Source organism: Clarias gariepinus, chromosome 6 (assembly GCF_024256425.1).
Source record: "Clarias gariepinus isolate MV-2021 ecotype Netherlands chromosome 6, CGAR_prim_01v2, whole genome shotgun sequence".
NCBI classification, from domain to species: domain Eukaryota; kingdom Metazoa; phylum Chordata; class Actinopteri; order Siluriformes; family Clariidae; genus Clarias; species Clarias gariepinus.
This window is the reverse complement of record NC_071105.1, coordinates 18,395,285-18,421,726: the sequence shown is the minus strand read 5'-3', so window position 1 is coordinate 18,421,726 and position 26,442 is coordinate 18,395,285. Positions and strand designations below refer to the sequence as shown.

Genomic DNA, 26,442 nt, shown 5'->3' with positions numbered 1-26,442 from the left:
AGTGAAACAGTTCAAGAAAAAAAGACATAAAAATGATAAATAATAAATGATAAATTACTAACCCAAAAAGTTTATTGCTTTCAAGGATTTTTTAAAACAATACATGAAATGGTTTCCATGTATCAAGTCATTTTGATAGGTTTACACAAACATATTTCAGACAGGTAAATGGTGTGTCTTTTTAAGACTGCTTTAATCTGTTGAGTAGTGTGTCTCTGTGTTTCTGTGTTATTTATTCCATAAACACTATTTCAGTAATGTGTGCACATCCGATCTTTTTATTTACATGTGGGATATGTTAAATTAAAAAAAGAAAGAAAGTCTGTAATTAAAATTTTAAATATTGCCTATTTGAGGTATCTTCAGGTTATTAAATTAAATTTAAGGAAAATGTTCTATTTCAACTAAATATTTATTTAAAAATGGGAATAAAGAAGCATGATAAATATTTTTTCTGCCATTTGTAAGAACTTACAACTCACTTGCTCTTACAGAAAATTCCATGAAACTATTTGTCTTTCATGGAAAAGGGAATTAAAAGTAAATGAGTAAGGAACACTAGCCATATCCTGCCCATGAACAGACATTTTTGTGAACAGTGTTTTTGTGAGGGGGGAGTATTCTACAAAACCTGTAAAATGTGCTTAATTTTTTTTTAAATAATTAAAAATCAGCAAAGAAGTCAAAAGCAAGTCCACTAAGGTCACTTGTGGCCATTTAACGGCATATTTGCTATATTATAAATTTACCTAAGATTCAGATGTAAACTATACACTGTACTGTACAGTATGTCAGAGCTGTCATTTAAACACAAACACTGTAAATTTTTGTAACCATTTTCTTTTTCATGTATGGAAGGATGAAGTCTGTGTTTAGATTTATATACTCATGGTCCAAGATGTTAAAGACTTGCCAAAAACATTGACAAACAAATTCATGGGTGTTTTTTTTAATGAACACCATTCTTCAATAATGTGTTTATAAGCTACTTCTAAGAAATACAGATATTCATCAGTAGTAAAAGTTTAAAAAAACAAAAGCACCTAGCAATTACATTGCAATTTCCTGTAGGGCTTTTCATGTGAAGAAAGGCGCAGTATTTCCTAACACTCACATTATGGTAAGGCTGCTCCTTTCCTTAGAATTTATTTAGCAAGAATTTTACAATTATTATTATTATTATTATTATTATTATTATTATATTAGTATTATGAGGTTGTAATACATTAATACATTTCGAAGTCTTTTTATTATTTAGTTCACCTTCTACAGTATATACGGTATGGTAAGAAAAAATTAAATATATAAAAAAACTTTTTCCGATAGAACTGAAAAAGAGCCACTTAATTACCCAGAGAACACTTTTACTTTTCTAGCCACATTGTGTTCTGTTATTAGAATAGAATATATATATGAAATGCACTGTCCTAAATATACAGCCTGCAGCTAAGAATGACTCAGGGCCCTTTCATCACCTCACCCAACACAGAAACACACACACTCAGACACTCAGACACACACACACACAGAAATTTAAGTGACGTTGTGGTACACACTTGTTGTAAAAAACAATTAAATCTAATACTTAAGGGAACATAAGATAAGTACTTGAGATAAGTATTTGTAGTATTTGTAGCACAAGTATTTATAGAGGAAAGGAACAAAGGAACAAAGGTATCTTTAAATGCCATCATCATTTATTAATTTGGAAATGTTTTTAACAAAACTTTTTCTGTAATTTTTCATTTGGGTTTAGGTGCTATTTTCTGAATATAGTAATCAATACATAATGGGTCTCTGTGATTCACTTTACTCACTGTACTACTCAGCTCATTTCTGCTATAAGATTTTTCTGTTTACCCATGAGGGACAAAATAACATCTAAGTATGAAACATTAAAAATTGATCAGCTGCAAAACTATGTGGCATATTGTATATATATAGAATATAGAACAGTTTCAAGACTAGTTTTGTAACATCCCAACAGATGGCAGCATAAGGCTGCACGCTCAGTAACAGGGAGCATTGCCTTTCATAAGTCAGTGTGCCAAAAGGCATCATCCTGTGTACATTGGAAACTGTACAACTGGCATAACTATGTCTGCTATTTAATTATGGTCAGCAAGTAAGAACAAAGAGTGAATCTAAATTTCTGTGTGAAACTGGGCAAATCTACTACAGAGACATTTAACATGATTCGCCAAATTTACAGCAATGCTGCAATCAGTCATTTGCGTTGTTTTGAGTGGCACGTGTGCTTAAAAAGTGGAAGAACATCACTGTAAGAAGACAAGAGATCAGGAAGACCTTTAATGTTATCAACTATCAACTATGTTGAAACCATTTGGCAACTTGCGCATGATGATCTTTAGAAAACAATCAACAACATTGCTGCCATTGTCGGAACAGTTCAAGCAATCGTCATGTGTGATTTGTGCCATGTTACTGCCAAGTTTGTCCCAGAATGCTGACCCAGGAGCAGAAGGAACATCACATCAAAGTCTGCCAAGAACTCTGTCAGCATTCCATAGATGACCTGTCCATCATGTCGAGGATCATTACTGGTGATAAAACTTGGGTCAATGACCCTGAGATGAAGCAACAGTCTTCACAGTGGATAAACTCATCATCTCCACAACCGAAAAAAGGTAAGGCAGGTCACAGCTCGACCAAGTGCATGCTCATTGTCTTTTTCCAACATTGTGCAAGTTTCAGACTGTCGAATTGTACTGCCAGGCATCTGGGGGCTTGTAAAATATCTGGAAACATTTTGATACTCCCTCCTATAAGAGGTCAAATGCTAAACTCTGTGGTATTGTGGCCCATCAGCACAATATGACCCCCCTTACTAAAAGCCTATTGTTGTTTAGTGTGAAATTATTTGTCAACTGTCGAACATAGCTTTTCAGTGGTTTTCAAAGACAACATTTCATTCATTCTTTGTATGAATGTTTAATAGGGGTAAATACTAAGGTCAAACACCCCCCATACCCCCACCAAAGACACACTGACTCACACACACACACACACACACGCACTTACAGAATTACGGAATTTTAGTGACGTTGTGGTACACACTAACAAAGATCCGCCCTGCAGCGCGCGCATAAAGCAGCGCACAGAGCAGCAGGAGAGAGAGAGAGAGAAGCCCAGCTGCATACAGTACTCACACCACAGACACCAAACCATGGGTGAGTTTACAAACTTTAACATTTATTTATTTTTTTTACATATTTGAAGGTCTTTTACCAGACTATAGTTAAACTAACATGCTGCTTATTTGCAATTAATGTACAGTGATGTAAAGCTTAAATAATTTTATTCTTAGTTTCATCTTCATCCTAAAATGTGCAATGCACTATTTACAGCATGCATGCTCCATGCTGCCGAAGTGCAAAAGTCCATCACAATTTAGTCATTTTACTGATTAACGAAGGCCATTAAACCTGTAATAATCTATCTCTCCCGGTGTATTTGCGAGGGAAATTCATGCACACACGACTAAATCTGGCCTTCCTTGTCTAAGGCTCTGCTCCTAAGGCATTTCATGCTCAGCCCCCGGGAGAATGTGTTGCTGTTAATAGGAACTGTTAAATAATGCTCTGCCCAGAGTGCACCATGCCTTATTCCCATAGTTCTGCTCTACATGATCTAAGCAGTCTGGCATCTTTAAGCTGCAATAAATTATTTTCTAAGAGCAAACACCAGACAAAAACCTGTGACTTGGATTGCTTGCATTTAGTAATATGTTTTTATTACTAAATAAATTTAGTGGGAGCAAGTGCTTTCAGGTAAGGTTAAAATATTGACTTGATTGTATGCCAATATTAATATTAATTTGGCCATGTCTAGGAGTAGGTTGCCAGGTTGCTGCTGCTCCAGGGATGCCGTATAATGGCTGACCCTGTACTCTGAGCCCAGTTTACTAACAAGAGCTGGGATATGCGAATAATCAAAAAAATCACAGTGCAGTAATGTTTATGTGATTAATACAATCTTAACTTGAACAAATTTGAACTTAACTTGAAAAAATAATGAAAAGTTGTGCTCTACCTGGGGCATTTGGTCCCTAAAGATAACCAGCTGTGGACAATGAAAAGCAATTTGGAAGGGTTGATTAGCAACCTTTCACCCTAAATGATCACATTCCACAGCAGATAATAAAAGCCAAGAGGCTTTTTGTCAGGGGTGTCATTTTACAATGCTGATGGGCCAGTTTAGCATTAACACACCATATTCATCTCATTTACCAGAGGCAAATTTGGTGTATTAAGGCCCAGAGGCACCCACATTTACTTACTTAGTGCTTACTACAGCAAAGAACTTTAGTGTAATACTGCAATTATTATTAAAGCCTATCCACCACATGGCTAAATTAAGTTCTGCAGCTGACTGCTTTGTAACCTCCTGAGACCTAAACTCTACTGTTGTGTACACTGCATTTCTTCACTGTTTCTCTTTATTAGTGCCTGAGAACTATGAACTTAGTGAACTCTGTGAAGTGTCTTTGAACAGAAAAAAGTTTGGCAAAATAATTATAACTAGCAGTCTTCATTTAAAGATTATTCAAGGGTATATACTGTATACATGTTCCTTCGGAGATAACCTCATGTCCTCATACGAGGACATTCTGTTCTCAAGAGTTTAATGTGTCATAGTCAGATATTTATTTGTTGCCAATAGATAAATAACCTGCAAATTGGAGTAAAGTGTAGGACAGAGACCTATTATATATTGGTTCAACATGCAGCAAAATAGCACTGGCTAAACCCAATTGGAAAACTACATAAATTAACATCCTTTAACTTTTCCAGAAGCAGAAAATGACAGTCTTAAAGGTTCATTTTCTCTTGGAATTAAACAAATCATTATCCTAATAACCCTTTGGTGTTACACCTCTTATTGATTGTACATCTGTTTCACATCATAATTGTCCACACTGACACATACTGTTTTAAGAGCTAGAATCTTTGTTTGTATATTCCTGTGACAAGTTATGTGCACACACACTGACAAGTTTATAAAACAGGAATCACAAAAATATAATTATCTATAACAATATTTCATAAACATGACTTTTCGCAGGCAGAAATCATCAAACAACACAATGTTTTTCTTTGTTCATCCAGGTCTGATTGGTTTAATTTCATTCATGACTGATTAGTTTAATTTTATTCAGACCTAATTGGTTTAAGGACATCCAGACCTGATTGTTTTAAAGGACATCCAGATGTTATCCCTAATAAAGCAATTTTACTACTCCACGGCCTAGGGGTGGAAGACAGTGCTGTGTGTTATTTAATTAGCCAAAATTTCCTTGGAATGTTAGTGTGCGTATTGCTTCCTTAACACAAATAATGAGCTTGTTTCATAGGCTGCTGCAGATTTTTTTTATATATATATATATATATATATATATATATATATATATATATATATATATATAAAAGTGACTTGTTGTAGTACAAAGGATATTTCACCAAATAATTAAATTACATTTTACTTACTTTATTAAAGACACAGCCATCCTGTATATATATCTTACTTTCTTTCTTTCCTTTTTTATAAAAACTGTGCAAATATATTTTCCTCTCTGCAGTGATTCGAACACAATATGAGAATCAGGAAACAGGAAAGGGAATGTCTTCAGCAACTTAATTGTGTTTTCACTCTCTATTCTCTTGAATGTACTACACCCAGTACTTCTTCTATCATTTCTCACTGCACTTAAACTATCATCATTCCTTATTCTGTAAACTGTTGAGCATTGTACTGTATCTTTAAAGTGTTAATAATGAACAGCACACTATCAGATCAACAAGCTGACAACTTTCTGTATTCATTTGTTAAGTATACTACTTATACTGTGGCTTCAGTGCACATTTTTAGGGATTTAACGATTTGATTTATTGAAATGGAATAGTAGGTTCACATGTCTGGGACAGAGACTGATTTCTTTTCTTTCTACTTTTCATGAATTCATCTTTGTTCATCCCCGACTTCTCAGCTCTTGACATCGAAACTTGGGACCTTGCATGTGAGTTCAATAACACAAGCCATCGCACAGAGCTAAATGGCACCGATCGCCTGATAGTGCGGAGAGGAGAGCCATTCACAATCAACCTGAACCTTCGCTCTGGCTCCTACGAGCCTGGAGTCCATCAGCTTCACATCACAGCAGAGACAGGTGGTATTTCTTAAATGCTTCTGGACTAGTAAGTGGGGTTTTGTCATGTGGGTGGTTCCTAACCTTTCACTTTTTTAGGGAGATGTAGTGTTTAAGCACAGTCCAGACATGTTACCTTGTTTATATCAAATACTGAACAGAGGCTAAATAAGGTCAGTGTATAAAACTAATGTTCAGGCATTACCTTTGGCCATATTTCCTGAGTTCCACTTCAGATAAATGGTTCAAGAGCTGTCAGTGAGAATGTAAGACGGGCCTACTGATATCAGGCTGAAGAAAGACAGTTAAACAAAAAACTGAAACATAACTGAAAAACAAAATCATTTGATTACATATGCAAGAAATATTTGAAAAAAGAGTGCATGGGGGCATTCAAGTCAAACTGGGACTTTTAGGTAAAAAGCTTTTTTCAGTAGACTCTTCATGGCTGAAACTTGGGCTTTCCAGGAACTCCTTTAATGGCTCAAACATGAAAATAACATGGAGTGAGGTAAGGACAGTACAGAGGATGTTGCAATAGCTCCAAGCCAAGTTTCTGTAATTTGCACATTGTGTTTGTTAATGATTGTGTATACAGCTCCCACAGATAGATGTGTCTGTTCTGCAAGTTGGAGACAAATTATTGTTTTCTCGAAGATTTGCTGTTTTGCTTTCAGAATGTTATCGAGAAAGGCCGCAGTTGGTCCCAGAGCCACCTCGACCGTGATAATCATTCACAGACATTTGGCTTTTTTAAAAACCTTTACATGTTTTACTTCAGTTACAGTAAGAGTCTGATCACTATACTGTTCTTGACGTCTTCTGCAAATGCTGCAATCTGTTTTATGTCTTCATCAGAAATTTCATTACAAGTCCCGCTTTGACTTGAACATGTATTTTGGAGCGGTCTGTGCAACTTTTTATTCAGTATCTAATATTATAATAAACAATAGATTAATTAAATCAAGAGATTTTATCCACAAAAAACAGTGGGGCTGAAAACTTTCTTCCTGTCGAAGCAGAAGCTTGACCTTGCTTGGAATGAAAACCTACAGTTACTTTGTCTCCCTTTGGTTATTATGACAGCTCTTATTTACACAGTTTTTACTATGTTGTACTATGTGTGCAATATCACCAGAGTTGACTAACTCCAGTCCTTGTGTATCTGCTTCTCACCCTTTTCATTTCCACCTTCTATTTCTTAATCTAGTAGGAAGAAAGTCAAGAAACATTGTAGAATATTATGGCCAGATTGTAATTAGTAAAATATTTTATTTATAAATAAAACCAAAAGAGAATTTAATTAATTTTAATCATAATGAGCGTAATATCATAAAGAGGTCACGTCAGAAATCTCTAGTGCCTTCTGTAGAACAGTCGCTCAACTGTAGAAGTCACTCAACAGTTGCAACACAGGAAACAAAAAGAAAGCGTTTGGTCAATGATAACCACGTTTTCAGGAAAAACTGTATATCGAGTATAGGCATATTTACATCCTTTCAAAAAATATAGTGCTTTTACGTCACCATCAGTTAAATAGGCTATATGCATCGACATCGATTGCTTTGCCGAAAGCTGTTCGTTATTTTGTGTTTAGCTAAGGGAGTTTGTCTACAGTATTTGGCTATACTGTAGCTAAACATTTGTCCTAATTTTGATTACCCTGACCAAAAAAGGACATTTGAAGTATATATTTTTATTTCCCAATTATACTTTACGTAGTAAATATATGAATATTAGTGTGCTAGTAGACTACGTATAAGCGTACTATTACTTTGTGTGCACTATTTGAAATACTCGCTTATTTTTCAGTTTTAAAAAAAAAGTACACTCATAGCACACTTGAATAGCCTATTTTTGGTAAGAGTAAAGCAGCTTACCAATTTATGTATAGCTACTTAGATCTTACTCCATGACAGCTTTAAAGCTTTAACAGCTTCATAGCATTGCATGAAATGAATATCCCATATGCATGTTCAGAAAGAACAAGAGCTTCTCTCCTGCTCCAACAGTTTAAAGGAACAATTTCCTGGCATGGTTCCCAGTTACAGATTCCAGTGTGTATTCATTAGATGTTCTTCTAAGGCATGGGTCACACATCCTAAGTTCCCAAAGACTCCCGGTGTCCTGTTTCTATGCCTTTATCTTAGTAATTACACACAGACACACACACACACACACACACACACACACACTCCTGCTTATGGTATGTGTTATGAAATCATTGGGGGGATTGTTACTGAAAAATGTGACCATTATTGGTTAGAAATGCAATTCGGGCAATAATTTTTAACTCTGAATAAGCAAGTTATCGTTTTGTTAGTTTTGTCAGTTATCTTAATTCTATAAATGTTTATACTGTATCAATAAATTTATGTTTATGTTTTTTTTTTTTATCATTTCTGAAGGGCCAAATCCTGTGGAGGAACATGGTACTAAGGCTGTTTTCGGTCTGAGTGATGATATTGATAATACTCAGTGGAGCGCAGCAGTAACCAGTCCCCCTGCGGACATTGTCACTTTGTCCATCTGTTCTGCCCCTGATGCACCAATCGGCCGCTACACCATAACTCTGGACAGCAGAATTCGGTTTGAATTGATACTCCTGTTCAACCCCTGGTGCACTCGTGAGTGAAAATGTAGCACAGACAGACAAAAACGAAGCCTTTAAATCATTATCCCTGTGTACAAACACAGAACAAATGCATTTTATTTTATATTTTGTTCTGTCAGCAAGCCACACACAAACCCCTTAGCACACATTCAGTAATAACATATTTTATATGTTCGGTTTTCATTAAGGCTAGCTGTTGTTTCTATCAAAAATCCATTAACTGTGTTGTGTTTCATTATTTGCTGAACAGGAGATGTGGTGTACATGAACAGTGAGACGGATCTGGAAGAATACGTTCTGGCTCAGGACGGAATTATCTTCAGAGGAGACGTCAATTATCCAGTGCCTTTAGCATGGTATTTTGGCCAGGTGCTGAACACACACACACACACACACACACACACACACACACACACACACACACACAGACACACACACACACACACACACAAATGGTGTTTATGTAAGCTATCACCTCCTTCTACATACACTCCAACTTTTGGACACAAGCCAAAAATAATCTCACTTCACCTCCTTAAAAAGATATCGCTTGCAAACTAAAAAAGAGAGATGATGTAGAGACTTACAGGGAAAGGACATCATGGTACAGAACATTTTTAGCAGATTCAATGCTGATAAGAGAATTAATTCATCATGAGCCCACATATTTTACACATTCTCCCCTTGGCTCTTTGGGTTACTCTAAATACTTTGGCATCTTCCCACCTGAAAAAACATGCCTCTGTGTGTGTGTGTATGTGTGTGTGTGTGTGTCTGACTGTGTGTGCACATGCATATGTGTATGTGTGTGTGTGTGTGTGCGTGCGTGTGTGAGACCTTGACAAGGACATAGCAATTACTGCTTAAAATTCCTTAGAAGACACACAGGAAACTAAGATTAGAATGTATGTATTTTCTAAGTGATTTTAAATATGGTGCATTATTATTAAATTAAAGAAAAAACAGTATTCACATTCTTAGCAAGGTCACAATAATCCACATATTATACAATCCTTGCAAAATCTGGACCTACAGTATGAACCCCATTCTTCCAAAACATATTCCCAGGTGTCTAATTAATAATAATACTATTGATATAAAAGGTTCCAGGTGCTGATTTGAGTTACAACAAAACAAAGCCACTTTTTTTAATTCATTTGTCATTTGCCTGTATACAGTATGTAATGTTTTTCTAACTCCATACAAGGTCTGGGTTATGGTCATGGCGTGATATAATTAATGTTAATGTAAAAAAAAAAAAAACAACAACAAAAAAAAACACTTGCATGATTGAAACCACATGGGGATTCTAAAACTCATAGTAGACAAACATTATATGATAAACATTGGCACAGCTTTCACATTACTATTGCTGTAACAAACCTTCCTAAGCAGGGTATTAATACTGGCTGGTTTATGCTTTTCTGTAATTCTTAGTTTGAAGAAGGCATTCTGGATGTGTGTCTAAAAATTTTGGATGTGAACCCTAAGTGCCAGAAGGACCATGGGAAAGATTGTTCTGGCCGCCGCAACCCTATCTATGTTTCTCGAGTGCTTAGTGCTATGGTGAGAATTAAAATTCTACAACATTGCTCACTATACTATTCTATGTACTAATATACTGTTAACAACTTTTGAAGATTCTGCAATGCCTACATACAGTATTACACACAAATATGCACTCGTAGGTGAACAGTAATGACAGAGATAATGGGGTACTGGAAGGCTGCTGGAAGACAACCTTTGACGGTGGAGTCAGTCCCATGTCATGGAGAGGAAGTGTGGATATTCTCAAGACATGGAACTCTACTTCATGTCTGCCTGTTCGTTATGGACAGTGCTGGGTGTTTGCTGCTGTTGCCTGCACTGGTAAGAATTTATTTTTTCATTTTTATTTTTCAATATATATCTTGCAGTAAGCCTAACTTCATTAAATTTGGTGTTAAATGTGCATTACAGCATAGCACTTATGGGAGAATCATTAAAAAAAGATGTCTATAATAGAAAATGAAATGCATAACAAATTTCACTTGTCTGCATGAATAAATAAAGCCACATGTCTTGGGCATTTGTCCTCAGTGTCTCGAGCTTTGGGTATCCCCTGCAGAGTGGTGACAAACTACCTCTCAGCCCATGACACCAACAGCAACCTGGTGATTGAGCGCTATATGGATGAAAACGGCCAGCTGCTGAACACCAGCAGAGACATGATCTGGTAATAACAGATCACATCTTTTCTAATTAACCTTACTAATATACACATTTGGCCACACATCTTTTTCGAGCTTTCGTCACACTGTGTGTATCTGTGTGTGTGTGTGTGTGTGTGTGGAAACACTCTTACTTTCACTATTAAAAATAGCTTTGATTTTTACTGCCAGCTTTTCTCTTTTTTCCTGTGAACTTGTTGGCTCAGCTATTTCCTTTCAGGTTTTTAACAGTTTTTTGGACAGTTCATGAACCAATTCCAGTTAAATCAAAACTTAGTTTTTTGTCAAATCATTTTAATCATTTCTAAAACGTGACTCTTTTTGGCAAGGCAGGATAATGCTAGTTTATTTATTATTAAATTTTATTTATTTATTTTTTTTTTTGAGGTTAAAGTGTTAAAGTGTAGCCTCTGCTTTGCTTTGAAACTGGAGCCAGTGTAACTGTTCGGGTATAAGTGTAACATTAGTATATGTAATTGTCTAAATGTAGAATTTTAGTAAAAAAAAAAAATAAATAAAATAATAATAATAATTAAAAAAAAAAAATATATATATATATATATATATATATATATATTTTTTTTTTTTCTCTGTGGGCTTTAGGACAGTTCCTATGCAGGCGGACACAATGGTGCAACCTTGTGAATAGTCTTATTTGTAAGAATAGTGTTGTGTTCTTTCCTTCATACTGTAAGCCCTGCCTATTGAGAAAGCCTTGACATTTGGGCAGCACTGACTAAGCAGTTATTTATAGAAAAGGGAGGTATACTGTATTTAATTAAGACATCCTAGTTGTGCTGCATCTCCATAAATGTTTCTGTATTAAAAAAAAAAAAGCGAAGCATTTCTTTGTAATTTATGTGCAATTTAATTTACAATTTCATAGAAAACTTTACAGTTAACAATAAACATTCAGTCAAGTGTGTTTTTGTTCTTTTCTTGTAGGAACTACCATTGCTGGGTGGAGAACTGGATGGCTCGTTCTGATTTGAAAGCAGGCTTTAATGGCTGGCAGGCCAGTGACCCAACACCCCAGGAGAAGAGCGATGGTATGGACACTATTATCATTTTCATATATTGGATTATTAGATATGCTATAGAATATAGAGTAGATTCTGCATATTATGAATATTATATATTTATTATGCAAATAAGATAAAAAAAAGTAAAATTCCATATTTTTTTCTGACTCCATTAGGGGTGTTCTGCTGCGGGCCAGTCCCAGTGAACGCTATAAAGGAGGGAGAAATCACCTGTAAGTATGATGCTCCATTTGTGTTCTCGGAGGTAAATGCAGATGTGGAGACCTTCCTAAAGTACAAGGATGGCAGCACAAAAAAGGTTATCAGTACTACTAGTGTTGGCCAGAAAATCAGCACTAAGCGTGTTGGAAGTGACGAGCGCGAGGACATCACACACCTTTACAAGTACCCAGAAGGTAATGTATATACACCCCTACTCCTGGTCATAATCATTTATATTTCTAGTACGAATTATGCAATCTTTTAGTGAACCACTTTAGCAACTAGTCAAGTAAGCTTTTATTGTTATTCTAACTATATACAGTTCAGTACACAGTAAAACGAAACAACGTTCCTGCAGGACCAAGCAACTACATCCATGCAACAACATAAATTTAGAACACAACTCTACCGGAACCAGCTAGCTAACTAAGAGAGCTAATTAGCTGACTAGCTCAGATATGACAGATTAAATTTTTTTATTTTTAAGTTAACCCAAAACTACCTTTATACAAAAAAGACAACAATAGACAACAGAAAATAAAGTGCACGTGCAAATGTGCAAACAAAGAGCTACAGAGTGACAAACACAACAACGTAGCACGTATCAGTACCTTTGTAGTAATGAGGTATGAGTTGAGGTAGTGGGAGGAGAAACAGTAAACATTTGACATTCCTGAGTAGCAGCAATGATTTAAAAATACTTTGTGCAAAAAATAGCAAGTAGGTAAATATTGTGCAAAATATTGCAAAAAAAGAAGATCAGGTAGGTTAGGTCGGTATGAACAAATTGTGAGATGGTTGTAGATTAGAGTGTTTGTGCATGTGATTGTTTATCAGTCCAGTCCTGATGTTATTTACATCATCTGAGTGATTTGTGTGTGTGTGTGTGTGTGCGTGCGTTTTTTATCAGTCCAGTCCCTTTGTATTGAGGAGACAGATGGCTTGTGGGTAAAAACTGTTACATAGCCTGGATGTAAGTGCCCGAATGCTTCGGGACCTTTTTTCAGATGGCAGGAAGGTGAAGAGTGAGAGAGGTGTGTCCGATCAGCCACAATGCTGGTGGCTTTGCAGATGCAGCATGTGGTATATATGTCTTCAATAGAGGGGAGAAAGACCCCAATGATCTTCTTAGCTGTCCTCACTATCCGCTGTAGGGTCTTGCGGTCCGATATGGCACAATTCCCAAACCAGACAGTGATGCAGCTGCTTAAGATGCCCTCAATTGTACCGCTATAGAAGGTTGTTAGGATTGGTGGTGGAAGCTGGGCCTTGGATAAACTATAGTATATTGCATTTCCTAAACTGATAAAAAAACACACTACTTCATCTACTGTAGGGTTCACTGTATAGATATAGGTTGTTACTTTTTTGGGCTTTGTTGCTTTCAATCCTCTTGGACAGACAAGCACTTTGTTGTAGAACCTCAGGGGAAATACTGAAAAATGTTTATGATTCTATATTTACTGGTCTATATTTACCCTGACATTTGACCTGCTTTAATGTCTTTCTGATACAGGCAGTGCTGAGGAACGAGAGGCATTTAAAAAAGCCAACCACCAAAACAAACTTCTCAAACTGCAGGAAAATACTGGCCTACATATCACCATCAAGGTCGCCACCGAGATGAGGAAGGGCTGTGACTTTGAAGTCTTTGCCTTGGTAACCAACCAGACATCGGTGGTAAAGAAGTGTCGTCTAGTGTTCGCTTCACGTGCCATGTCCTATGATGGAGTTGTTGGGAAAGAATGTGGCTTTAAAGACCTACTCAATGTTGAGTTACAACCTGGAGGAGGTGCGTGTGTGTGTGTGTGTGTGTGTGTGTGTGTGTGTGTGCCTGAACAGAGAAAAGCTCTGCCTTTGGTTAGATGCTACAATATGTTTGGACAGTACCAATCTTCCTAATAATAACAATTATTATCAACTTTTGTCAATTGTTGTTTTTGATTAGAGCCTACACAAATGCTTCACAGAGCTCTTGTAGCAGATGCATCTCACCATTTACAGTTCACAAAACGTATCACAAAATGTAAACATCGCAAAATTTAGAAAATAAAAATAAATAAGAAAGACCAAAGAATTAGAAAGTGTGACAAAGTTTTTGACTGGTAGTGTCTGTGGTGTGGTGGGGTGTTATTTTCACGGTAAGGTATGTAATCGATATGTGTGCTTGTGTGTATGTGTGTATTCTAGAGAGGAAGGTCCCACTGAGGCTGAACTACAATAAATACTGCAATGCAATAACACCTGACAACCTGATCCGTCTGGGCGCTCTGTTAATCGACTACAGCACCAAAGAAGGCATTCTGGCTATGCGCACTATTGTCCTTGAAAACCCAGAGATCAAGATAAAGGTACAGGGAAAAATCAAACAAGAAGCTGGTGACAACTGTTTATACTGTAGCTGCTATAACATAAATGACAACACAACATTAATCTAACCATGACATGTTTAAAAGTATATTGCAGTGTCATAAAGTAGGAGAACTAAAACTCCACCTAAAATGCTACAGTACTACAGTATGGGGCACACACATATGGAAAAATGTTCTTTGCCACCACTGTGAAGTGACAAGGTCATATATTATTCTCCTTAAAAGACCACAGCATGTTAAAGATAATTTTAACCATTTAATAGTTACATATAAAATTTCAAACATTGATGAGACCAATTATCACGTATGCATTTATGTTACTGTGGTTGTAAATAACTGTTCAATCACAGACCTCTCTTAATTTAGAAAAAAGACTTTGTCTTAAAGATGTGCCTCTGGTGGAAAACGTCATGACTCCTTTTATACACTAAATGTTAAACCAACATCTTATAACAAAAAGCCCCAACAAATCAATCATGTTTTCTTTGTTAAACAACAATTTATTATTAAATGCTTGATATTAGACTGAGGTTATTTGGAGCAGTCCATGTGCGTTATCTGTAACTATAGAAACAAAAATATATTACAAAGCACATATTAATTTAGGATTTTTTTATTAAGATTACAATATTGTACACTTAATTATTATCTGTATGGTATTGTGCCTTAGATCCTGGGTGAACCTAAAGAGAACCGCCAGCTGGCTGCAGAAATCACGGTGAAGAACCCACTGCCAGAGACTTTGGAAGCATGCTGCTTCAGCATCGAGGGAGCCAACCTCACTGGAGGCAAGACCATCACTGAGAGGTGCGTTACATTAAGCAGACATTGTTTGTATTAATGCCTTTGTGTTTGTGCATGGATCATTTCACACGTGAGCTGTGATCCGAGATATTAAAACATACATCACAATAACCCATTGGTTTATAAAATAACCTTACATATTATGTAACTTGTATTTTTTCCATAAACAGGTTAAAAATAATGACTGAGATAAAGTGGCACGTAAAAGTACACAGAATAATTGGATACAAAACCGAAATAATTAGCCACAGTGTTACCCCAAAGCACTTTGTTTTAATAAATCAAGGCTGGCTGCAGACAAGGCAGACGGCACAGTTTTTTCCATTAGCATACTCATTTAAAGCACGTTTGCCAATATTAAGCTCTGGTCTAGCAGCGTTTGTTTTGAAACCCCTAAAATATTTGATTTACTGTTAATCTCCTTATCTAGTTTAATGATGTATGATGTGAGACTAAATATTAAAAGACAAGAAAAATGTTTGCTAAGTTTGATAAGAATATGTGCATAATACAATCCAAAGTGATTTTCTAAACACTACAAGACTCAAGATGTTAGAAAGTACAGAAGTATAAATGCTTAGTAAATAAATCTTAGTGGATCAAGAAACTGATGCGGTACAAAGAACTAAAGATCTTATCACGTGATGAATGTTGGCCATATGCTGGTCTCCTGGTACATCAAACACTCGATTGCAGATGTTTATCTCTAGTTATGAGATTACACTAGATTGTTAAAAGTTCTGATTTGTAAACTGCTTATTTATACCAAACTCCATGCACCCTGTCGAGAAAGACTTAAATAGCTGATAAACAACAGTACATGTACTAGACTCACATTTCTAGAATATTAATGAATTCAATGTATAGTATTGAACATTTACCTTACAGACCAGTTACATTAAATTGTGATGAAACATGAGTGTGATATCTAATTATTATATAATCCATTTTTTTTTTCTTCAGTATTTCAACCAATATTGGACCTGGACAAGAAGGCAAGGTCAAAATCTACTTCACACCAACCCATTATGGCTTGCGCAAACTGCTGGTGGATTTTAACAGCGACAAACTTGGTCCAGTAAAAGGGTTCAGGAATGTTATCATCGGCAAATAATGGCTTTTTGACTTCAGCGATGCTTTAGTGTGAACCTAGTGAAAATAGCACACATTGTAGATCAAGAATGTTACAAACCTAAGGTAATTTCTGGCACTGCGATAAGTTTGTCTTGATGAGTACACTAAAAGCATTTTTTGTCATTTTATAAGATTTTATAAGATTATGATCATAAGATTAAAGATTTTTATACATTTTATATGTATTTCCATTTTAACCAGCATTTAAATCTGCAGCAGTTTTGTTTGAAATTAAATGAGACAATCTTGAGGAAATAAGGGATATATATATATTTTTTTTCCTTATATGTTCTTACACAGGGATGTGCCTCATCTACAGTATACTATATTATTTAGAGGAGGAAACAGGTTGAACAGTGTAAATTCTCTTTTCCCCAGATGTCTTTTTGTGTGTGTGTCGGCCATGGCTAACTCTAAACTGTATGACATCAATGTGACAATATGGCTTATATATCTTTTATAGGATTTTTTAGTCTACACTGCAATTATTCTTTAAACATGTTGCTTTCTCTAACTGCCTTAAAAATGCCTTTTTTTTCAGCTTTAAATCTAACTTTATATTTAGAGCTCCCTCGATTTCTGGCTGTGAAAGTGGGTAGGGTGATATAAGGAGGCCAAGTACTAAATGTCACAGTGGAACAGTATATACAAAATATATATTTATCATTTCTATAAAGACACATAAAATTAAGTTACAGTAGTGTGCACCATTATTGGTTAATGCATGTTTTTTGTAAAACAGCTACTCTGTATTAAAGTTTTATAATGTTGTGAAATGTGTGTCCAATCACTCTTTATTGAATTATACTTTCAGTTACATACAGTACGGGATATAAACATACATATGATGGGTTTTCTCCGGGTTCCTCCCACCGAGCCCATAATGTGTGATTGGGTGTGTTATTGTGTTTGTTATTACAGGGTGTACCCTGCCTTGTACCCTAAGTTTCCTGTATACTGTAGTCTCCAGACCCCATGGGATCATACAGAGGATAAGCGTTATTGATAATGGATGGACAGAGTTTTAAGACACTATAGCATACCTCTGCCTTGTTTTTTTTTCCCAGACTAAATTAAAACATACCATCACAAATTGATGAAAAACTAAATAATATACGCATTTTGGTATAGTTATATATTACTTGCATATTATTGAAGGTTAAGTACTTTTATTTAAGTACACATACTTAAATACACTTCCAAAAAAATATTAACTTTACTTTTTATTCTATATATTTTATTTTGACCTTAGTATTACTGTGCAGTCCAAACTACAGTATGAAGATCAATTTCAGTAAAATGTTTAATTATTTTTTTTTATTAAATTTTAATATGCTGAAGTATGAAATGAGGCATCTCTTTTGCTTCCCTAAAAGGAATGAACTCCAAAGTTAACTTAAAAAAAAAAAAAATCCCAGTTAATCCTAGCACTGATTCCATTACCTAACACAAAAATCAAGGAAAATATGGGTTTAAAGCAAACAATCAGATGAATGTAACAATTTTAAATATGGAATTATGGAAGTGTTTATCTGATAACATGTCTAAATTAATTTCCTCAGTTAAAGTTATTTAGATTATTTTTTTCCAGTCAAGTACATTTCTTGGCTGTATAATTACATTTTTAAGTAGGATTTTTGCCAAAGTATACTAGTTAATTCTCTATCTACCCTTGTTTTACTGATAATATTGTTGTAATGATTAGAAATTATCTGTTGATAAAACATTTTTCTGTGCACGATTTATTCAAAGGGCAGCAATAGTTTAAATGGTTTTCTTGTCTTTTTTTTTTTTACATTGATATTCAGCTGCTTTGATTTGTACTTACCCTTACTCTGTAGAAACATGTCTTTCCTGCAGTTGGTATACTGTGTTTAGTTAAACTTTTTTACTTAATCTATTAGATCAATTTCAGCTACAACAATACCACTACCACCATCAACAAAACATGTCATGAAAAGAAAACAATCTAGCTAATTGCTAATTGAGTATAGTTTCAACAGACCTAAACAATGGATGTGTACCTTTTATTTCCCCTCACTGTTTTTGTTAATTACCATCTTTAATTAAGAAACTTGATCAATGTCTTTAAACAGGAAGAGGTTTGACACAAGACTTAAATCTCATATGCAGACCTCATATGAGAAACTGATAACCCATAGCAAGGAAACTCCAAGATGAGATCTCATGTTAATCTCTTCTTTTTCTTATAGACAGATTTAGGCTGTCTTTGATACTTGAATGGGACCTTAGGCGTTTTCTCAATCTTCTAAAATGTCCCTCAAATGTGGCTCATTACCTCAAAATCTCAGAGATAGTTTATACTGTTTTTTTTTTTTTTTTTTTGTATGTGACTCGCATATTTTTTGGTTTCCCAAAGCAGTGTTTCCCACAAATAAAGTATACAGTGCTTGTAAACTGTATGAGGCGCCGTATAGGGCTTAAATCAAACTTCACCCATGCACACACATATGAAACACTTGCATATACATATATGAAACAGTCACGCATACATATATACTACTAACTGCTCAAACAACTACATATGAGACGCGCACATACACACAAACTCTATGTGCAAACACACCTATGAGATGCACGCACATACAGACACACTTCCTTTTACACTGAAATGACGTCTGGTTAGACTGAAATGACTTCCGTTTACACTGAGAATCTCATAGGTGTATGTGCGCGCATTTCATAGATGTGTGTGCACAGAGAGTTTGTGTGTATGTGAGGGTTTTGTATCATGTCTTCATTTTAGACTGCATAGTTAATGTATGCATCCTCTTCTTATTATCATTATGGTCACACATGATCTTACAGTATAAATCTGTTTTATTTCTTTCTACATAATCCTTTTTATTTTTTTGCTCAGTCAAGTGTGTATAGTATGTGTGCATGAAATAAAATTAAGTTCATTTTATTGCCTAGATAAAGTTTTTTTGACGCCGTATAAAGGCTTATTGACTTCTACTGTATGTGAAAACCCCTTGGTGCTTGATCCGCGCTCACCGTACTATATGAACTCCAGAAACGCGTTAGATTTTAACACCTGTGTGAACAAGGCCTAAGAGTCTCTATTCTACAATCAGCTCAAACCTTTGAGTAATTATGCTTATATTGGCAAAAGGGAAATTATTACTTAATTAAGTACTTTTGCTTTAATTACCCTTTGAGCTTTTTAACAGTTTTGGTAGTCCAGCCCAGGTCATGAAACATACTACAATGGGTGTTCTAGTCAAACCGCAACTTTTGAGAAAGTAACTTTGTTTCTTTATATAATCCCCTGCTACAGTAATGCACTTACCCAAGCATTTAACTAGTGATGGATCAACTGGCGTTCCTGGGAAGCTGGTGTTTCAGACCTGAAGCAGGCAGTCCAAATCCAATTCTTTCAGCTCACTGAGAACCTTCATCCACCAGCTTCCCAGAAACACCTTTACTGGCACAAACCTGTGGAAATAGTTTAGAGCAAGGTCAGGACTGTATGGAGGATGTTGCAACAGCTTCCAGCCGAGTTTCTGTAATATGCATGTGATGGTGGTAAATATGTGAAGTTTCCACATAAAAAAAAGCATCTCTTCTGGTTGCAGATTTCTTCAAGAATCGGGTATTATTTAGGTATACAGCCTTCTATAGATCATTTGCACAATTCAAATGTTTTACTTGTTTCTTATCACCATACCATACTTGGAGTCTATAAATCTCAAACTGTTTTACACCTTCATTCACAAGAAATTTCATGTCCTTGTTTGATTTGTATCCCAGGTGAAATTCCAATCAGCTTACAGCTTCCCTGCTTCGTGGTAAGACAAACAAGAAGTAAGTCCTATGCAGCTAAAAGAATGAAGACTTGATGAGACTTGCACTGCTCAGGTTTAAATAAGCCCCCTTATCCTCGGACATCCACACTGCTTATCCAAATATACCTTTGACCTACTCACTTCAATGTAAACATGACAGCTTCCCCAATGACAGTGAAAAAAGACAAAGATAATCTTGGAACCTCTAGGAAATAATGGATTTAAGCCCACACTGTACTCATATAAGGACATCAAATTTTTTTTTATCCCAACTGTATTGTGTGTATTCTTCCAATAGCAAAATTGCTCTGAATTATGTTTTTCTAGTCTCATGAGACTGAATTGAGCTCTCATTAAAAGCTTGACTTTATCTTTTCTATTTCTTCTAAAGCTGATTTAGGAAAAACAAAGAGACACAACAGAGACTTCTGTCACAACAGAAAAATCTAAGATGTACATAAGAAACAGAACTGCATTTGAATGAGAAGCAAATCAACCATATATCAGATTATAATAAGATTAAAAACAGATATAAATGAGAAGCGTGAAACAGAAATAAGAAATATTATAGTTTTATTAAACATATAAAAAATCCTCAGTTAACAGCATACAGTGATGAGCCACAACTAACACCATTTGAGACCAGTCAGAGTCCATACGGTGCATGACAACATTAAAACCAGCAGGTTAACAATATTAAAAATATTACTGTTTACTCTTACCTCTTATTTGTAGATATAGTCCATACAGAAACAAATAAATACATAAATGGAATAAACTTCAATGTGTAAAATACAATATACAATTATATTGTGTAATAAATTTACAATTCACACAATATAACAGACACCAGCAAAATCGGGCAAATCAAGACACTAAATGATACTGATACAAAATGCCACACAACCTGACAAAAATATAGTGTCACACTGCTCGACTCAAAGTATGATTTATACAGGAGTTACACAAAGTCCACAGCATTGTGACGATCCTCCAGTGAAAAGAATCAGCCAAAAAGGAGATGGCAAATTTTTACAGGGAAAGCGGTTGCTTGCTGTATGTGACGGCTACAGGAACAGGGCAAGGCCTGGAAAAGTTCTTTCTTCATCAGTCTTCTTTTGTGACGGAAGTCCAAAAAGTTTGTACAAAGTCTGCAGCTCCTGGAGTTAGTTAGCTTAAAATCTAAAGAAACAACAAAAATGTATTAAAACATTTTAGATTTACCTAAACACCATTTAGCTACTCCATTCGCAACTGTCTGAAGGTTGAGAGGTGGGTTTGATCGTGAGCTGGTGCTTACCTGACTGATGATACGGTGGTCATGGAGACTCTAGAACATTCTCCTGCATTTTTTTGTTGTTAAGATTATCAAAAAACATATTGGTCTTTATTTATAAAATATAATTAACTGATTAGTCTAAAGTTACATGTTCTGGCAACTACTGTTAAACATTGGACACTCTAATACAGTTGTTATAGAACAAACGAAAGACGTGTCATTTTCAGCTAAAATATACTACATGTTTTTTGAGCACAGACTTTGTGGTTTTATCTTACATTCTGACTCCTTGTCAATATAATTTTAAATTCGGCGCAAAAAAGTAAAAGACACCTTCACCGGCCGCTTTGTCTTCTTCTTCTAAGATCTGCGGCAGGGAAAGTAGGTGGTGCGCTACCGCCACCTAAAGGACTGGATGAATGATGCTTGATAAAGTTCCCTACTGGGCACTTAAATACTTGCAGGCTTAGAGCATGTCTGGAAGAAATTGTGGGAAATTATGTCTTTATTAGAATCTACATGTTCTGTAGGCTGAATTAGGTTGACCATGAGAAAATGTTGAAAATTTGGTAATAAATGTATAATCAAAAATAGGTTTGGTCTTAAATGATAAATGTAGAGAAAAAGCACTGAACACAAACATTATCACATTGCTTGACTTTTTGATAAAAAAAGCATTTTGCATTTTAGTTCTTTATTGGTAATGACATTTGTACAGAATGCAAAGTAAGTTTGCCGTTTGCCAGTTTAATTTTAACAAATTCATTAAGGTGTAATACACATCTGTAAAAAGTTATCCATGTTGATCAACTAGTGATACCTGTGTGTACTGTAAGATACTGTAATATAACTGTCTCGTTGGATTTTTAAAAATAAAGGAACTAGATTTCAAAATAATACATTTATCCATTACAAAACAATTTTGTACAGTTTAGTCATTACCAACCTGCATATCTACATATCTTCATTGAACACCTAGTGGATTAAAAGCGAAACCTCTTTGGGTACTTAATTTTTGCAATTGTAAAGCAGAAAGTTTAAATAGTTCCCACTGGTGTGAAATATACCTGTTGATGTTATTTGCACCCTTAAATTTAATAATTCCCCTTTTGCCAATATAAGCATACTTCCTTAAAGGTTTGAGATGATTGTAGAATAGAAATGCAAAAATAGAGACACTTACTGTAAGCCTTTCAGGCATCTGTAAAATCTGTAAATGTGGTGTAAATCTTAACTTATATTTCATATTACTGTGCTATATACGTTTTGAAGGGAAAAACAGACCCATAACACTACAGATAACCTAAACTTTACAGCAGGAATTAGGTTCTTCCTTTATCCCCTATCATCATTTTACAAAATAAGAAAAGAAAAAAAAAGAACCTTTACATTTGCTACAATATTCTGCACATTTCCTACCAACTCTTAACTTTCAAATACGCTTACTGTAGCCATAGTTGTAATCCTGTAGGCCCAATATACTGTATGCTTGCATGTGCATTCATTACAGCCAATGTCATTAAAAAATTTATTAAATGTATTAATTGTTTTCAGGAATGCAGTTATTTTTATTGCCATAACCAAATGCATGAGGGTCAGCATACTTTTGTCTTGTAAGTTTTGTTTTATTCCTTAATCCTTTCAGTGTTAATGAATGATTAAGGGTATTTGATGCATTAAGGGTATTTGATCTGCATTACTTCATATTTAAACACTATAAATCATATGTACAGCAGGAGACTGCTCAAGCTTCCTTTTACCTTCAGGTGACTTTACAAAAAGAAAATTATGAATGTGAACATGCTTCACTTACAAATTGGACATGAAATTTTTAAGAGAAAGTCATAAGAATTTCAGTGGTCTCAGCTCCAGGGTAACTGGTTCAGTCCTGACCTCAGAGTTACCTTCTGTGTGTGTGTGTGTGTGTGTGTGTGTGTGTGATTTCTGTGCATGCTCTCCCCATGTCTGTGCAAGTTTCCCCTGTGTTTTTTGTTTTCCCCTTACCTCCCAAAAAAACTGAGATGAAGAACTGTTCTAAACTGCCCTTGGGTGTAAATGTCTATGCATAAGAAAAAAAAACATTCCTACTGCCATTAAAATCTCATCTTACGGACACAGAAACAAGCATATAGTATAGAGTGAAGTTCAGGTGTGAAGACCTGCTGAGGGTTAATTATAAATCATTATATTATCTTTTTTTATTGGCTTATTTTTTTTTAAAAAACAGCCATCATAACTATATATTGTAGCGTTTTTCACCGCTAAGCAGGCACTTGGAGAGACGGGTGAGCTTTCTTGCTGCCAAGTGCGAATGGCTGGGAGTAATTTATTGATCACAGCACAAAAACCACACATTGACATCACTAAAGACACACTTCTGACTAACACACACACACACACCCTGGCCGAAGCCACTAACCCAAACACCTTTCCTCGACAGGGTGAACACCTAACAACCCCTCCCGCAAAGCATGATGGTTACTAGTGCCAAACCCCGCCCACGCCACAATATATATATATATATATATATATATATATATATATAGTTAGGTCGAAATACCACCATACATTCCTATGAATATGGTTAAAATTAAATCCATACGGAACAACCTAACCTTGATCTAATTACCAAGGGAAAACAGGGGGCTAAAGGGTCGAAGTCATTCTAGAGAATAGACTTTTTAAAAATAGCTTTTACAATAAAATGAAACATTAAAAGATCATTGGCGACCTCTACAGGAAGATTAGGAGAAGTAGACATATTCAAGGAATTTATTTCCTCATACAGCATGTGACATAAGCAGAGTAGGAAAATGATGCCAGGACACACCGAAATGACACAAATGGTTTGAAATGACAAGTACACAATGCAACTACTTACCAATTCTGAAAAAGAATCTCTCTTTTTTTTCAATAAGCCTTAATGATAATAATGTAATACAGTACATCATATAATGTTTATACTTGGTTGTAGTTAATTTAATTTAATTTATGCCAAGCCACCCCTCTGCTTTTATTGAGTGATATCTTTAACCCTCAACTGTTCAATTAACTCTCCCTCTTTAACGCTAATTCTGTATAGTGTCGCAAGAGGGCTGGAATCTATCCCAGGGCACTCAAGGCACCAGGTGAGATACACCCTACACTCAGACACTATGGGCAATATGGAAATGCCAGTTAGCTAACTCTGCATGTCCTTGGACTGTGGGAGGAATGTGGAGTTCCTGAAGGAAACTCACTGTGAGAGCATGCAAACTCTATGCCCACAGACCCAAAGGCGGGACTCGAGCCCTTGAACTCTAGACGTGTGAGGCCACAGTGCTATACAATACGCTAGCTTCTCTTAATTGTAAATGGCTTTAGATACAAAGGTCAGCCAAAGGAGGATATGCAAATTAAGAAAAACATTCTGACCATTAATCATCGTAATTACTAAAACATATAACTGCCATAACTAAAGTAGGAGGGAGTATTAATTAAGACCTGTAATACTACTTGAATCACACAAACAAAATTTCCTTTATTAGCAATAGCTTTAAAATAAGAAATCACTAAATTTCATGCTGAGTCTCTCTCTCTCTCTTACACACACACACACACACACACACATACTCAAACACATAGATTTTTAGGGGTATTATGCATAAAAAAAAATATTTCCAAAGATCTGTTATGAATTTTAAATAACTTGTTTAATATTATACATTTGTGTCCTTCTACATCTACACACATTTTTAAATGTACTAAATTGTATGTTTATATAACACAAAGCATCAAGGCAGAACAAATTCAACTTAAGACACACCTCAAATAATTCTATTTTCTTTACTACAAAGCAAAAAAACACAGACACACTGCTATGCTGCAGTTGCTTTTGGTCAAACTTTATGCAAAGGCTAGTTTGGAAATTTTGTTGACTTTCAAGGCATAAACAGTTGTTTATTCTGTAATTCTGTAGTGTGCACATACAGTACACGCACACACACTCACCAAGAGCATTCTGAACAGCAAGCAGAGCAGAAAAGTACAGGAAAAAAAAAAGATATCCACCAGTACAATTCAGCCCTTGGACAAATCAGCTAGGACAATATGAAAAATCAAAAATGTTTATAGCAAAACCTTGGCGATCTAAAGACACTGAGATATTGTTTAGTAATATACAGTACAGTACATACTGATAAATTGTGTATATTTCTGTTTATGTGCCAAAATAGTTTAACAAAATTAAGACATATATTCATTCATTAGTTTTTTGATGTGGCAAATACAACTAATAAGTGAGAAACATAAAATCTACAAGATCACTGACTTTAAGCTATGCACAATTCGGTGTGCTGAACTGATCAGATGATTCCTGTAAGTGTTCATGTAACAATAAAATACATAAATATAAATCAAATAATTTTCTTTTAATCTCATTACACATCTGAACAATTATATATATATCCCTATAGATTTGAGAGTTAGGGAAAACTTGGTGGTGCTTGAAGCTGTGACCTTCCAATAGATAGTTCAATATCTTACTTACTTCTAGATCGATACCTCACCATCAATTTGGTGCTCCAGAAAGCTAGCCACAATGAAGCCTTAAAGCCATCAAAAAGCCACCATAAACTTAAGCAACGATGTAAGCTAACAATAAGTTGCAAAAAGACTTAACAAGTACTGTATTAAAAACACCTGTACACCCACTATTTCATGCAGTTTGCTAACCAACCAATTATTTAGCAGCGGGACAATGTATACAATCATGCAGATACAGATTATGAGCTCCAGACCAGCAAGAACAAAAATCCAGGGCTACAGTGGG

General features: G+C 35.4%; 1 protein-coding gene across 1 annotated transcript; it reads left to right on the top strand.

Moving 5' to 3' along the window:
• The first annotated feature begins 3,087 nt into the window (after positions 1-3,087).
• On the top strand, positions 3,088-17,320 carry tgm2b (transglutaminase 2b). The gene is made up of 13 exons (XM_053499052.1): positions 3,088-3,191; positions 6,008-6,187; positions 8,575-8,793; positions 9,031-9,149; positions 10,218-10,346; positions 10,469-10,649; positions 10,860-10,995; positions 11,936-12,039; positions 12,189-12,428; positions 13,751-14,026; positions 14,425-14,585; positions 15,277-15,413; positions 16,374-17,320. Exons 1-13 carry the CDS (start codon positions 3,188-3,190, stop codon positions 16,522-16,524), a joined length of 2,037 nt encoding a protein of 678 aa, XP_053355027.1. The 5' UTR covers positions 3,088-3,187; the 3' UTR covers positions 16,525-17,320.
• Positions 17,321-26,442: the final 9,122 nt, after the last annotated feature.